Source organism: Catharus ustulatus, chromosome 7, assembly GCF_009819885.2.
Source record: "Catharus ustulatus isolate bCatUst1 chromosome 7, bCatUst1.pri.v2, whole genome shotgun sequence".
NCBI lineage: Eukaryota > Metazoa > Chordata > Aves > Passeriformes > Turdidae > Catharus > Catharus ustulatus.
In genome coordinates, this window is record NC_046227.1 from 11,900,596 (window position 1) to 11,915,611 (window position 15,016).

General features: G+C 38.4%; 1 protein-coding gene across 1 annotated transcript in view; it reads left to right on the plus strand.

The window, feature by feature from the left end:
• Positions 1-10,461, plus strand: part of FAM117B (family with sequence similarity 117 member B) — a 28,665-nt gene extending 18,204 nt beyond the window's left edge. Inside the window, exons 5-8 of the mRNA XM_033065168.1 lie at positions 188-331; positions 1,286-1,511; positions 2,310-2,430; positions 4,601-10,461. Coding sequence (XP_032921059.1) covers positions 188-331; positions 1,286-1,511; positions 2,310-2,430; positions 4,601-4,919 — 810 coding nt within the window. The 3' untranslated portion in view covers positions 4,920-10,461. The remainder of the gene's footprint in view (positions 1-187; positions 332-1,285; positions 1,512-2,309; positions 2,431-4,600) is intronic.
• Positions 10,462-15,016: the final 4,555 nt, after the last annotated feature.

A 15,016-nucleotide genomic window follows, 5' to 3' on the forward strand; every position in this document is an offset into this window, starting at 1 on the left:
TTTGATACAAAATTCAGGATGTCAGTCTTCAGTTCAAGTATCCGCTTGAATACAATCACTATGGTTTCATGTAAATGCTTGATACTGAAGTGTAGATGTGTTCTGTTTCAAGGACCACTTTTGGGTAGAAACAGTAACTTAGTTTTGTAAATAAATCTGTATTTTCTTATTGTCTCTGGTTCTTTAGGCTCCCATCCCAAAGAGTGCTCTCGTTCCTGTGATTCCTATTACCAAATCAACGGGGTCACGATTCCGAAACAGTGTAGAAGGATTGAATCAAGAGATTGAGATAATAATTAAGGAGACAGGAGACAAAGAGGAACAACTTGTTGTATGTATCTGCCACCATGATTGCTCTAATTATTTTTGTTTTGCTTTGAGATCAAATAATAAACTTTATTTTGCACCATTTTTTAATTACATTTGTCTGGAATTAGTTCTGTTTGTATTTATTATTTTCTTTAATAAGGTTAGTTGAAAAGTCTCTTGGAAAGCAAAAGGAAGGAAAGAGTTAAAGCTTGAATCTGAACCCCTTTTCCTCTAAATGAGAAATCTCAGTAAAATGGGGAAAAACAACAGAGAGTTTTTGTAGTAACTCTTTTTTGCCCATGCTGAACTGTCCCATCCTAGGTGAACCATAATTTGCCCATTTTCAATGTTCATTTTATTTTAATGATTTGTAGAGGTGACTTTAGTATCAGAAATACAAACTGTCAAGATTATTAAGGAGCCAGAATGTTGCTGATATGAAGAGAAGCTGAGAGAGATGGGAGTGTTCAGCCTTGAGGAGAGACAGCTCTGGGGATCCTATCAATGTGCATGAATATATCATGTGCAGAAATGGAGGGAGCTGGTCTCTTCTCAGTAGTGCCCAGTGATGGGAAAAGGGGCAGTAGGCATAAACTTAAAAATCTTATGTTTTTGGTTGGGTTTTTTTTAATGTGTGAGGTGTGCAGAACCTGGAGAAGTTGCAGAATCATTGTCTGTGGAGATGTTAAAAACTTGACAGAGTCCTGGACACACTATTCTTGCTTGAGTCTGCTTGAGCAGAGATATTAAACTTGATAATCCCAAGCAGTTCTATCCAGCCTCAGCAGTTCTGTGATGATGTGACATCTTAAAAACTGTTGTCTTAAGTTTCCGAACCTGACATTTTTCATGTAGTGAATAAAATTTTCTACCTCAAATGTTTTTATGAAGCCCAAAAAGACCCTGAACATTATTGGGTTTAAAGAAACTGCTACCCAGCCAAGAGCAGCTGTCTGATACCTTTAATTTTTGGCAGCCTCAAGATATTCCAGATGGGCACCGTGCCCCACCTCCGTTGGTGCAGCGCAGCAGCAGCACTCGCAGCATTGATACCCAAACACCTGGTGGAGCAGACAAGGGCAGTAACAACAGCAGCCGCTCCCAGTCAGTGTCTCCAACCTCATTTCTTACCATCTGTAATGAAGGCAGTGAGGAAAGTCCGTGTCCTGCAGATGATCTGCTTGGTGATTCCAGAGATAAAGGTACTGTGTCACTTTAGAACTTCAACAATGCTGACCTTGGGTGATGTGCATAACTACACAGGTGAAAAGAGAGAGTCTGTACCCTGCATGCATGGAGAAATGGTGGAATATGGGGCTTTTTGTACATGATCTGGTTTTTTTCCAAATTGCTCCAAATACTGTGTGTGCATATATTGATTAAAGCTGGATAGATGAGGAATGTGCTTCCCAAAAAGCTTTTCTTTTAAAAAATTGATTCTTCAAGTATTTTAAGCAGGTTGAAGAAGCAAGAATGTGTAGTATCAGAACAGTAGTTCTCTTGCTTGTGTTGGCTATTTTTTTGTGATCTTGGCCAGAATCTGCAACCTTATAGCATTTTGTACACACACCCATAAAAGCTTAAGTATTTAGGGTTTGCTTCTTTATCTGAAATCTTTTGAGAGATCCTAAGAGAATTTTATCATTCAACATAAATCTGTTCTGTTTCTTTAAAGAATATGGCTGCTGCCCATTTCTTTTGGGTAGATGGTGACAGCACAGAACCATAGATTTAGGTTTTGCAGTTACAAATTGAAAACGTCCAGGAATTATCAGAGATTGCAGTGGAGCCTGAAAATGTTATAAGGAGAAATAGAAAGAAGGAAGGGAATTGAGGTAAGAAAGTTTATATGCAAATGAAGGCTTTGAAGGCAAATGAAAATATTTTTGAGTTTTGTAACATTGGAATGCAGTGGCTTTAAGTTCAGAGGGCATTTAAAGGTATCGCTTGTGGTTTTTTATGGTGTCACATTTAAGTAATGAGAAACTCTATTCCTGCAGAAAATGGGAATAATTCTCCCTTGCCAAAATACGCTACCTCGCCAAAACCCAACAACAGCTACATGTTCAAGCGTGAACCTCCTGAGGGCTGTGAAAAGGTGAAAGTCTTTGAGGAAAACTTGTAAGTTGATTTTTGCTACATAATAACATCTAACAATCAGATTAATTATTGCTTTATTGATTTTTGTGTCAGATAGAAGTTATTGGTCCACTTGCTAAAGCCATGCTAACAGCCTGATCTGTTTTTTGTTACTAGCATATCTGTATGTAGTTTACTGCTGGAGGTTAGTGTTAAAATCTTGTGTGATGTTTTTTTAAAAAACCAGCACCATTTGAGAGGAGTCTCTTACCTGGCAGACAGTGAAAAGAGCTCAAATAACCAGATAGGGAGAGAGGTAAGAACAGGCTGTTGTGCAGCTAATGTATGTCACAGCTTGACGGGCACATCCAGTAATCTAGACTCTGAAGACGGTATTCTTTTCAGCTAAATCAATGTAGTTATGAAACTCCTAGTGACAGAGGAGTGAACTTGACCCTGAGTATTTGATGCTTTGATCATTCTGAAAAAGCCAACTTTTGTCATTTGGGAATATTCTGAGAGGTTATGTTTTATTATTATTTCATTGAAGTTTTTATACCCTTATGTCACTTGTATGCATGAGTCTTAGCCTTCCATCTTGTCACACAAGGAGTGTAGATTGGTTACAAAAATCAAGAATGTCATCTGATATAAATATTAGTTTAAAAAAATGAGCTTGGCTGACCTGTGCAAATGGATTTTGAGAGGTCTCTACAGCCTGTCCCATAGCAATTGGGAAGGATTGCATCAACTGAAGTTACCTGTTTCTATTTTAGTGTGTGTAAACTATGTTGCCAACAGATAGACAGTATTTACTTACTACCAGAACATACTCGATTGCATTTTGCTTTGTATTTTAATTTTTTTGTAAGTCCTCTCTGTAGGACTGTTCTGCTGTAGAGTGCAACAGGCTTCTGCAGAAGTTTCTACCTAGCTATGGTTGTCCTTAGACACTGCAGTCTCGTGAAAAAACATCTTCTCATGTCTGTTACTTGCATTCCATGTGTGTGTGGAATACATGAGTGCTGCTATTTAAAGCTCAACCTTTGTTTAACATAATTTCTATTCGAAAATCCTATACAGGGTTTTCATTTGGGAAGAAAATTTACAAGTGGGGCTGAATTTTCTGGACGTGTGGGCGAATCAACTAGCATGGAAATGTACCCTATTTCATGAACAGAATTACTTTTCAGAATAAAGTATCTCTACAAGAATATACTGGAAGATTTTACTGGTTTGCTTGGCTTAGTAAAACAAAGACAAGTGAACATGGCTCTTTTGCGAACTCAAGGAAGGGAGGGAGAGGTTATAGGCTAAAGCACAATGCTGGCAACAACAAGAAGTGATTAAAAATTTCTGATGGCTCTTTTCAAGCAATAAAGAGAGACTTTAAAGCAGATTTCTATAGTTGGATCTTGAAACAGACTTTGGGTACTATAAGTAGATTTGCATTGCAGTGTTAGAGCACAGAAGTGAACACAGAAGGCGTTCCTAAGCTGTCCATGACTTCCATTCCAGCTTTGTTTTTCTTAAAGCATGTCTTGGGCTGAGTTCTGTGCTGAGATGGCAAAACTGCAAGTCAGGATCCTAAATGTGTGTTCCACACTTCCTTCCCAGGTTATAGGTACTTGATAATCAAAAATACATTTTACTCTCTGCATTGAGTTTTTTAGTAAGATTGGGGTCATCTTCTGCAGAGAGTGAGGGCACACTCATGTTAACGTGCTAAGAAGGCAGAAGTATAGAAAAGGGGATCCCCTGATGACCATGAACCTCTGAGATATGCAATATTAGGATCATTGCTGTGTCAACTTTCTTTCACAGGGCTTGCTGTATAAATAGTGTCTCTGTGAGGCAGGATTGGTTGGGTTGTGAAAGTTTCTGGAGAACATGATTGAAAATACTTTCTCATGTAATTAATGTGCTAATTCACGGATAGGGTTTGTGATCAAGCATGAAGTTGGTTGGGCTCCTTAGATTTGGAAACAACCTGCCCTAAGAGCACACTGTTGCCTTGCAGCACGTGTACACAAGTTGTTTAAACCATCTTGTCATTTGCTGTGTGCTGTGAGTGTCATAAGACATTATTGAGTAGCTGAAATACTTCAGATTGAAACCTCGACTTGTTTCTGATGATGTTTTCAGCAGCACATCCCTGCCATTGGCAGAATTTGATTGTTCCATAAAACTATTGTGTGTATTTTATTTCTAGGCCAAAGCCATTGCATGAAATTCCAGCCTTCTATTGCCCTGACAAGAACAAAGTGAATTTCATTCCGAAAAGTGGTTCTGCTTTCTGTCTTGTCAGCATCCTCAAGCCACTTCTTCCCACACAGGATCTCACACTTAAGGGCACTACACACAGCCTGACTGTCTCCTCCAGCATGACGCCTGGTTTGTTACAGCCCATTTCTATGGCCTCCTTGACTACAAACGCAGATCAAGACAGGATCTCTCGTGGAACAAGTACAGTAATACCACAGACCTCTCTGCTCCAGCAGTCAGGATGTATTGAGGAAGCTGAAGAATAATTTTGGTTGTCTTGACATTTTTTTGGGCAACTACTGGGAAAAGAATGGAACCATTTGACCGGACCTTTCTGATCACACACACACATTGTTTTAACAATTTATGGCACTGCCATAATCAAACTATTTGTATACTTGACAGTTTGGTAGCACATTGAGAAGTTCAGGAGGATGCAGCAGCTGATACCCTGTTGTACTTTCTGTTTTTGAAGACTCTGGTTCTATTTCTCTCATGCTTTTTTTAAACACTGGTGAAAACAAAGACTGTCATAATCCTTTGCCATTTAAAGGACCAGTTGTTGTGATGGTGTGTGTCCTCTGACTTTTTTTCCCTTTAAAACAAGTCTCAAGACCAGCCAGCTGATCCCATGTACCATTGTAATCTGCAGAGGGAGGGGCAATCAGATGGTTTTGCAAGATGTCTTTTGTATGAAAACGTGTATTTTGTAACAAAATTTTGCCTTTTCTGGTTTGTAGCAGATGGTGTTTCCTGATGATGATCCCCCTACCTTTTTTTTTTTTTTCTGTTGTTTTTTTTTTTTTTTTTCCTTTGGTAGGGAAGATTCTTTTATACTTGGCTGGCTTACAGCTGATGGGACCAAAGGATTGCTGAACTATTATAGCAGTCTCAAATTATGTGACCTTGCTGAACAGCCTCAGACCTAAACAAAGCAAGACAAGTTAATATGTTCAAAACTTTTAAAACAGAAGAGTATGCAAAAACAGTGTTAGTATATAGTGTACATTTTTTTGATATCAAACATTTGTGCTTCTGGTAAGTCACATTCTTAAAACTCCTTCCTTCACAGAATTCCTACTAGTCTTGGTTTATTGGCTGGAAAATTGCATTTTAAAGCACTTGCCCTGGTGTTGTTCTATTTGTCCATAGAATTTTTGTGCGGATGTAGGGAAAAGATATATTATCCTCTTACTTGGTATTCTTTTTTCCAGGAAATACTTGGCTCTTAGAGGTTTGCTTAGATCCTTGAGAGTCAGCCTGAATCATTAATCACTCTTGATACAAATTTGCTCTGACGTGACTCATCACTGTATTATAGACCCTGGCCACATAATACTGAAATACCTGTGCATGGTTTCCTCCCTTTTGTCATAGTGGTGTTTGTGTGTCCGTTGAAGGTGATGGTTTGTCAGGCATGATATCTGTTATGCAGAAGTTTACAGCAGCAGCTCTCTTTTTGACTAGCAGCTTAGGCTGGCATGTAAAACAAGAGGATTTTTTGATACTTGGTTTGTCCTGATAATGTGGCAGTTAATGGTTGCTTTGAAATTACAGTAAAAGGCAAAAATGGGGGGAAAGGCAACTGCAAACAGAAACTGTTCAGGAACTTCATTGAGGTTTCTCATGTGTTGCTGGAGTGCATTACTTGGGTTTGAGTTAATACATTTATAGATATGCAGAAAACTGCAATGACCTGAATACCCGTGTCACAGTCACCAAACAAGTTGATCTTGTACCTCTTTGACAGAGTTAGATTCAGTAATTTCCAGGTATCATTGTGAGCAGTCTCTGGGTCTGAATATTGCTCTGTTACACACAAGCAGGTCTCACTGGCTTGCATATACACAACTTCCATCTACATAACTTCCATGGGTCAGTTGTATTCTCAGGTCTCCTCATAATGGCAACTATTTAAAGATGAGACTGCAAATATAACAGTCTTGTTCAGTGCTTAATATGATTAATTTGCTTGCAAACATTTTGAGAGAGAAAAAAACCCCTGCATATGTGTGCAGATAATAATCATAATTTTGATGCATATTTGCTGTTCCTTTAAATCATGTATTAGTAACTATTATTGCAGTGTACTTTATTCAGCAAGTAAGTGTAAATCATACTGGAATGTGCAAGTTCTCTGTGGTAAAAAATATCAGTAAATTAAAATTGTACCAGGAAGTATGAAAGTATTTCACCTGTTAAATTAGCAAACAAGTGTAATTTGGTTTACTATCTATCTTCCTATGAAAATGGACAGGACTGTTTTGAAGTAAGTTTTGATTTGCTCTGACATTGTCAGTCACCTGGAGTTGTTGAGGAACAAATTCTAAAAATAAGCATCTTTGTGCATCATACTTGTGCAATTTTGCCAATTGATAGCTCTTTTCTAGGCTTTGTGGATAGTAATTTGTTTCTTCTGAAACACTACAGTGCAATTTGAAGTCTAAAATGTACTGCTTTAGATAAGTTTGTTTAAACCTGCTGTGACCGAATCCAGATCATATTCAGGTGAAGGAAGTGCTTTTTAAGTCTGTTTTCTGTTTCTGTAACAGTAGCATGTAAAGAACTTCATGGTTGCCAAACTGCCTAGTGCTTTATTAGGAGATCTTAACTGAATAGTTAAGAACCATTAAGAAGGGCTAAAGTTAACAAATAGCCTTTGTTACAGCCTTGACACTTAACTGACTTCACCAAAATGCATTCTGTTAGTTTTCATCACAGTGTGACTCTCCCCAACAGCAGTGAGCTTTCTTATCCTAGGACTCTTTTGCACCTGTTGTTGTAGTACTTTGAGTATCTCTCTGGTAGTTTACCTTGTATGTTATTGGACAACGTACTGTACAAATTAGTGAGCTGCTCTGATAAAAACCAAATGTAAATGTGTGAAGTTTCTGCTTTTTATAAAAAAAAACCTGCATTCAGGACAACATTCGGTCTTTTTTATATGTAGGACAACTCTACTGTTGCTATGGCAGCTCAAGTTTGTTGTAAATCCACACTAAAGACTCAGTGTTAAGAAAATATGACAGCTCTTGTTCTGAGACCAGCTTTGATGTGTGCAGACAAAAATTGGCCTTAAATTTTTTTATGTGCTGTCTTGTGCCATGGCATAGCTGTTAGCTAAAGTGTTTAAATCAATTTGCAAATAGCTTTGAGAGTGCATGGAACTTTTTAAAAATTCTTTTATGTATAGAGTGGGATGTTCATTTTTTGGGGGAGCTGACCTGTGCATTACACAAGCACAGTTTTACTGAAAGAGTTCAAATTCTTTTGGCTTACTTAAAATCCTAACTATGCATAGACCTAGTCAGTTCCTTGAATGCCTACTTTGTAGCTTAAGTAAAGGTCTATTTTTATGCACGACTTGACTCATTTGATATTCTTGTTTTCTTGATGTTCTAAACTTCTAGCCACACTTAAAGGCTGGTGGTTGTGTTCAATAACACTGGCAGTTGATTTTGATATATACTAAATTATGTTACTCCAGCTGTAAATTCAACTTAAATCACAAGGAAGGAGTTAATTGTAATGAAGTTCATGGTGACTGTTGTGATTATTGTAATTGTTTTTTCAAAAACTCAAGGCACAGGGGAAGAGGGTTCCTTTGGTTAAGTTTGACCTGCATCAGCTATTCTTTCCTTGCTTGGTGCCATAATCCTGTAGCATTTAAGTACTTGGAAAAGTAACAGACAGTGCTCAAGTACATCTGTCTTGGAAAGAAATTCTTGATTTCAGGTACGTATCCCAAGTAAGGAAAAAAGTGAGTGAAAATTAAATATTGCTTACTGTGGAAGTAAATGATTGCTATGTTTGACTTACGTAAAGCAATAGGAGCTCTTATAAAGTTATGTTCAGTCTCAGGGCTATTTTTTGATGTGTTCTAAAATACAATTTCCTGGAATTCAGTCTGAGACTGTTGAAAAACACTGAGTCTGAGCTTTTTGGGAAGAAGGAAACAAAGTCATATCCATTAACCTTTCCTCTGCCTCAGGCCAAACTTCTTGTTGCTTATTAAGTGTATTCAGTGGTACCACAGTAATTCCTTGCTGAAGTATTATCTGTTCTCTCTTCCTGGCATGACTGATGTCTTCACAGAAACTCAGTGCCAGTGATGTCCATATTTCCTTGCTAAGTGTTTCCTTGCTGAGTACAGCTTCTCCGTGAAGCTGAGAGGACAAAAAGGATGCATAGGAAGTCACCAGATACTTGCAGTTACAGAGATCCTTCCTGCAGAGTGACTTCTTGGCTATCTTGATTTCCATTTGATTTATTTTGTGCATGCACATATACAGTCTGGATAGGTCTGCTGCTTTTAACTGTGTAGTTGGAGGCAGAGCTGGTGTTTTTGAGACCTTTTATTATTTTTTTATTGTATGTACAGACTTGCAAAGCTGTTCTCTTCCAGAATTGATGCACACTTACATGCATCTCCAAAGCAAAGCTTTTATGTTGGTCTTACTTGTCATCATGAGATTAATATAACCTGCAAAAAGGAAATAAAAGCACCCAAACACCTGAGAACATCAGGACTCTGCTTTCTCCGTATAATTCCATAGTTCAGGTGTGTGCCCTTCATCAGATGACTCAGACCTGAGCCAGGTTGATATATGTTAAACCAAAAATGTTTGCTCCTAGGAAAGACAATAGAAGGTAAGCCCCTCATTAACATAAGGAGGTGAAAAACACTGTGGAACAATTGGTTTTACTGTGATCAGAGTTATTTTATTGAATATGGGTATACAGGAAAACAAAGTGACCAATCGCTGCAAGATGTACTTGTGTATTTTCTTGATGTGAGTTTGTCAGCATTCAGTAACTCTGAAAATCAGTTCTGCTCTTAGCCTTGTGTTTATACAAATAATGACTTAGATGAATTGTTTGGAAGCTGTTACTTTGCACATCAAGTGGGGAAAGAATGTTAACTATTCACAAGTGTTGTGTGAAATTCCAGTGCTGTACCCCAGCTGAACCACAAGGTCTCTTTCTGAATGCTCCAAATGTAAATGGAGGCCTGTTACTGCCTGCTTGGTTTCATTGCATGTCATCAGTAAGTACCTGAGGTATGGTCTTTGTTTAATAGTTCTTCATTGGGATTTGTATTTGACTACAGAGACTCCTGTAGTGTTGATAGGTCTCTCTGAATAGCAGGAGAGGACTTGGCCTGATAACACTGTAAATCAACATTTATTGCACAAACTTTTGAAACAACTCTCTTTAGAAAATCTACTAAGCTAAAAAAAACCAAAACAAACCCCTTCTGAAGACATCATCCATCCTAGCTGTCAATGTACTGATAGTTAAGAACATAGCTTGGCTTCATTCTAAATTATTTCATGTATTGAAATGTGCAATTTTTGAGGGTAGCGGTCAAGGGATGTTCAAAACTGCCATTAGATTTGCCTTTGTATGAAATTGGCTGACTTGTTTTCCTCTGTTACACTGTGATAACTTGTGGAGATGTTCTTGCTTATGTTGTACTGATAGGTTATTTGTTGCATGTAAAGCAGTTTTGTAAGCAAGAGGAATTCCAGGGATGTTCTGCAAAAAAGGGCCTATTCTGAGGTGATGTACACTGTTGTAAAACTGGAGCAGCTCAACTAATTTCAATGGAATTCTTGATTTACACTAGTCTTTTTGCTATGTGTAGTTATGCCAGTACAATTTTGCACAATGTTATTTGAATATTGCGTTCTGATTTGTGAACTGTTTCTACTGAAAACAGTGACAATTTTACAAACTGCAATAGCGGAATGTTTTTGGCCTTTTTTTTTTGTTGTTTTTGCCTAAAATAAAAAGTTGTCACTTCAAGCTATGGGCTGATCTTGGATTTATTTTTAGTAGCAAGGGGTTTTTGTGTTCTCATAGTTGGGAGATTTGCCTGGGCATTTGCCCTGAGGGTTGTGGGCATTTACTACAAATAAAATAAGCACTTTTAAAACCCTTTTGGGAAAAAATCATCAGGATGGAAATCTTTGTTTAATCCATATCCTCATTCCACCAGTGCATCCTGGAGAACTGTTGTGAAAATTCTTTTCCTGTCCTCATCTTCAGTAAGTTTGGTCAGTTCCTGAGGACACTGCAATTCCACCATTAGGGGAAGGTGCGTAAAGTCCTGAATTTTGGAAACAGAAGGATTCAGCATATGTTCTCCTGGGAGTGAAGGTATGAGAACAGGATTGAGGAAAAACCCTGGATTCCTGCGGATAGGTTCATTCTGCTATTCAATAGAATGTAACTACTGAAGCCTACCTGAGGAAGCACTTAGGCTGAGTGTTGAAATAGTCTCATGTTCTATATCTATCTGTTTATTCAAAACAAGCATCTTTCTTCATGAGCAGAATTTGGAGCCAAAACTTCTTTAAACTAGAATTGGTAAACTAGATAAATTACTGGATTTGGGTTTTTCTGCTAGCTCTTGTATTAAATTTTGGTCTAATTTGTCTAAAAGGCTTGGAGCAACACCCCTTCTGGTAAACCATTGTCAGCTATATTTCGTTTCAGAATGGAGAGGTAGATTTCTTGGAATCTTGAAAAATTAGTGTATGTCCCTCAAGTCAGGGCTAGCTTGTGATATTCCAGTGGTGGAAAAATTTGGGCCAGTAAATATGACATCAGCATCCAGTTCCCAATATTGTGCATTTCACAACCAGAGACCATGGGTCAATTTGTGTCCAAATAGGAAATTGCTTGGCTGAAATGTAAATGAGGAATTCACAGCCAATGAAGTCTGGAGTATTTGATGCTTTCTCACATTTTAGTCTTTATCTGTTCAGTTGTCTGTGAATGTTTACCTGTCTCCAGATGAACAGGATCTGATTCTTTATCAAATAGGCTGTGGCTTCATTCTCCATTAAGCTATTTCTGCATCACTGATTGCAAATCTAGTATTTATGTTTTTGTGCATGTAAGGAGGACTTTACTGTAAATATGTCTGGTGTTCAAAATACCTTCACACCTTGCATTACCTATAGGAAAACTGCCAGAGACATTAAGATGCTGATGAAGATCATCTATGAAGACAAAGAGAATGAAAAGAGCATCTCCGTGGTGAGCAATGACAGTCTTCCAATTCTTGATTCACTGTTTTCATTATAAGCAGTTACATTCCTCAGTTAGACAGCTGCTCTTTTTTTTTCCTTCAGATTGCAGGAGATAATCAGGCAGGAGACTGCTAGGAGGATTTCTCAGGTATCTCAGTTTTTTGTTGGTGTTAGATCTGACTGCATAGCAAATTACTGTAGAAGTTGTAAGCCAGTGCTTCTTGTGTTTTTCCTGGCTCTTCACTCAGCATTTGGAAATTGTATAAGATAGTCATCCCACCCAGACTTCAAAACTTTTGAAGTGCTGCTGTCTAACACTATTTCGTCTGTATTCAGCATTTGCAGAAGCACTGTTCACTGCCAAACATGTCCTGGTTAAGAGCTGTATAGTGCTGTGTAGTGGAGGAGATAATTTAGGTGAAGTTCTCCCACACTTGAAATAGGTTGGATTCATCACCATTGCATATACCCTTTTTTTCAAGTCTTACTCCTGCCAAACAAGCCTGATTCATCTCCTGTCTGTTTACAGAACTCTTGTTTCACATAACCTGGGCCATGGCCCTGTAACTGATGCTTGTATTGATGTAGGAGCACATCTGTGGTCAATAGCAATTTCACACTGTGGTGACATTGCTTGTAGTAAAGAAAAGGTTCAGTAGTAGGTTAAACCTCATTACTGCAAGCAAAGTAGGATGCTGTTCATTAATTCCTACACTTATGAGCATGGGGATGTAACTGCTATGATTAAGGTGTTGATTAAGAAACTGTTTGCAGAGTTTGTTGTGGATGCCTTTTCCAACTACAGATGTGTAGCTGACCACTGTAAACACTAATTCCACGGTTGATGGAAATGGCTGTTAGGGAGGGTTCTCTGTTTCCTGCCAATGGGTGTGCACTGTAAGTAGCTGAACAGTGAGCACTGCTAGAATTAATCTGGCTGTGTGTGTCAGGCATGCAGCAGGTAAGAATGTGTTCTCTTTGCCCTTCATCTTTCCAAATCTCTAAAGTTAATTACTAGTTAGGACAGAACATGATCTACAATGTCTTGTACTGGACAAATTAACAAAGACGGTACATCGTGGCCTAGCCCAAATCTCTGTGTGGCTTTTGCAAGATTTTAATTGTGTCTGAAAAATATTTTCCTATATGCAGGATTCATAAAAGCACTGCTCAGCTGCAAGTTGTAGTCAAGTGCTGTGTAGGATAGAAGAAGGGTTACAGCAGAATTTGGTTTATGATTTGCAGTTTTGTAAAATTACCTCTATTTGCTGTCGTGAATACAGTTAATATCAGCTGGGACACCACAAACTAGGCTGAGCAGTCAGATAATTGAGTTACTTCTCTCTTGAGACGAATCTTTTGTTTCTATTTCCTGTTTAAATAGAGCAGTTTGGTCTGGAGTTGTTCTGGGGTTTTTTTTTAGACATTCTCAACCTTTTGTGAATTGTAGCTATTTAATTCCTCATTAAGAGGTTGGTTTATATGATGTTCCTGCAGTTTCAGTGGTACCATTTCCTTTTCTCACACAGAAAATGATCTTTTTGTGATAACTTTATGACCTGAAGACATTGCTTACAACTGTAATCAAAAGTCATCTTCAGGTTTTGGGCAAATGTTTGCTAAGTTCCAAAAACTTCTTACAACAGAACTGCAGGAAGCTGTCCTTGCTCCAAGAGTAGGATGGATGGCAGCATTCTCCTGTAGGTGTGTGACAGCTGCCATCCCAAATCTCCCATATCCATCCACACAGTAAAGCAAACCCATGGGAAGCACAGATCCCTGAGCTCAGGAGTCAGAGGTTGAGTCTGATCTTAAGCTGCCGTCTCTGGACAGCATCAAATGCAACCATTTATTAAAAAAATAATAGTTTCACAAATGTGTGTTCAGTTGCATTGCTTGTTTAAAGCTGTATTGCCTACGTATCTATTTTTTCCTTCCATAGCACTTTCAGTGGTTCCATAAATCTCGTTTTAGAGCCACAACCCCAGTCAAAACAGCTTTTGCAACCCACTGCTGTGCAGTCAGAAATGCAAGAGCAACTGGAGTCTGCATAAACTAAAAAAAAAACTCTTCAGACTCTGTCCTGCAGTGTCATTCTCCATGGCCTTGGGCTTACTGGAACCCACAGAGGGTTGATGCTGGTTTTGGTGCTGCAAGAAGTTAATTGCAAGTTAAGACAGAGGCATTTTGTGGACAAATTCATAGAAGGGTTACATCCTGGCCTAGTCTGGATGGGTGTTTCATGTGTTTCTTTGGCAATATCAAGATTCCACCCATTCGTTGTTTTATGCATACTGCATCTGTATTCTAACTGCAGGAGAAGCAATGCACAACCTGTGCTCAGTCTCACCTTTGTTGCCAAAGAAGGTCCTGTGAAATTGCAGGCAGCAGAACAATTCTAAAGCTTTCGAGGTGCCCAGAGAAGTTGTGGAAGTCAGATTGGATGGGACTTGGAGCAGCCTTTTCTAGTGAAAGGTGTCCCTGCCCGCTGCAAGGGGGTTGGAACAGAAGGGACTTTAAGGTCTCTTCCAAGCAAAGCTGTTACATTATTCTATGAAAACCAAAATTCATGGCTTTCTCAGTGTTGGGAAATGATACCATCATCACCTCCACTTTTACGTCCCTAATACAGTTTTGCTCTCTCATGCGTGAGTTGCAAGCATGTGATTTCCTTGAAGATAGAACAATTACAAAGAATCCTTTGTATGCCCTGGAGTATTTTCCTGGAACTACTATTTGCCTGGTAACCCCAGGGATTTTATTTTTAGGCGGCCATGGGATAAAAAAATAATTAGCTAGATCTAGTTCCCTTCCCTTTTTATCCTCTGTGATGCATCATAAATCAAATCTTATCTGCATTGAACCACACCAGCTTAATAGGCTTTCAAACAGCTCCAAAATGTCCCAAATCCAAGGTGTTAGAGACTGATTTTTCTCTTAAAAACTCGTAGGGTCCTGTAATGCCGTTCTTGGAACTTAAATGTTCACCATCATGCCAGGTGATGGTGTGTGTCTGTAGCAGGATGTTAAACCCTTTTATAGTAGTAAAATGAAATTAGTCTGTTTTATAAAGACCACTGTAATAAATTACTGTCCATATCTGCCCATACAATAGCTATCTAAACATTAAGCAGTTCATCTGCTGAATATCCAGTGGTGTCTGGATTTGAAAGGAGATCCAGATCTACAAAAATACTGAACAATGTTGATACAGTTTTGATACTATTCTAGTCAACTAGGAAAAAAAATAAGATAATGTTTGCTGTGAAATACAATAAGACCTTTCTAAATAATAAAACATTTAAATTGACCTCAGGATACAT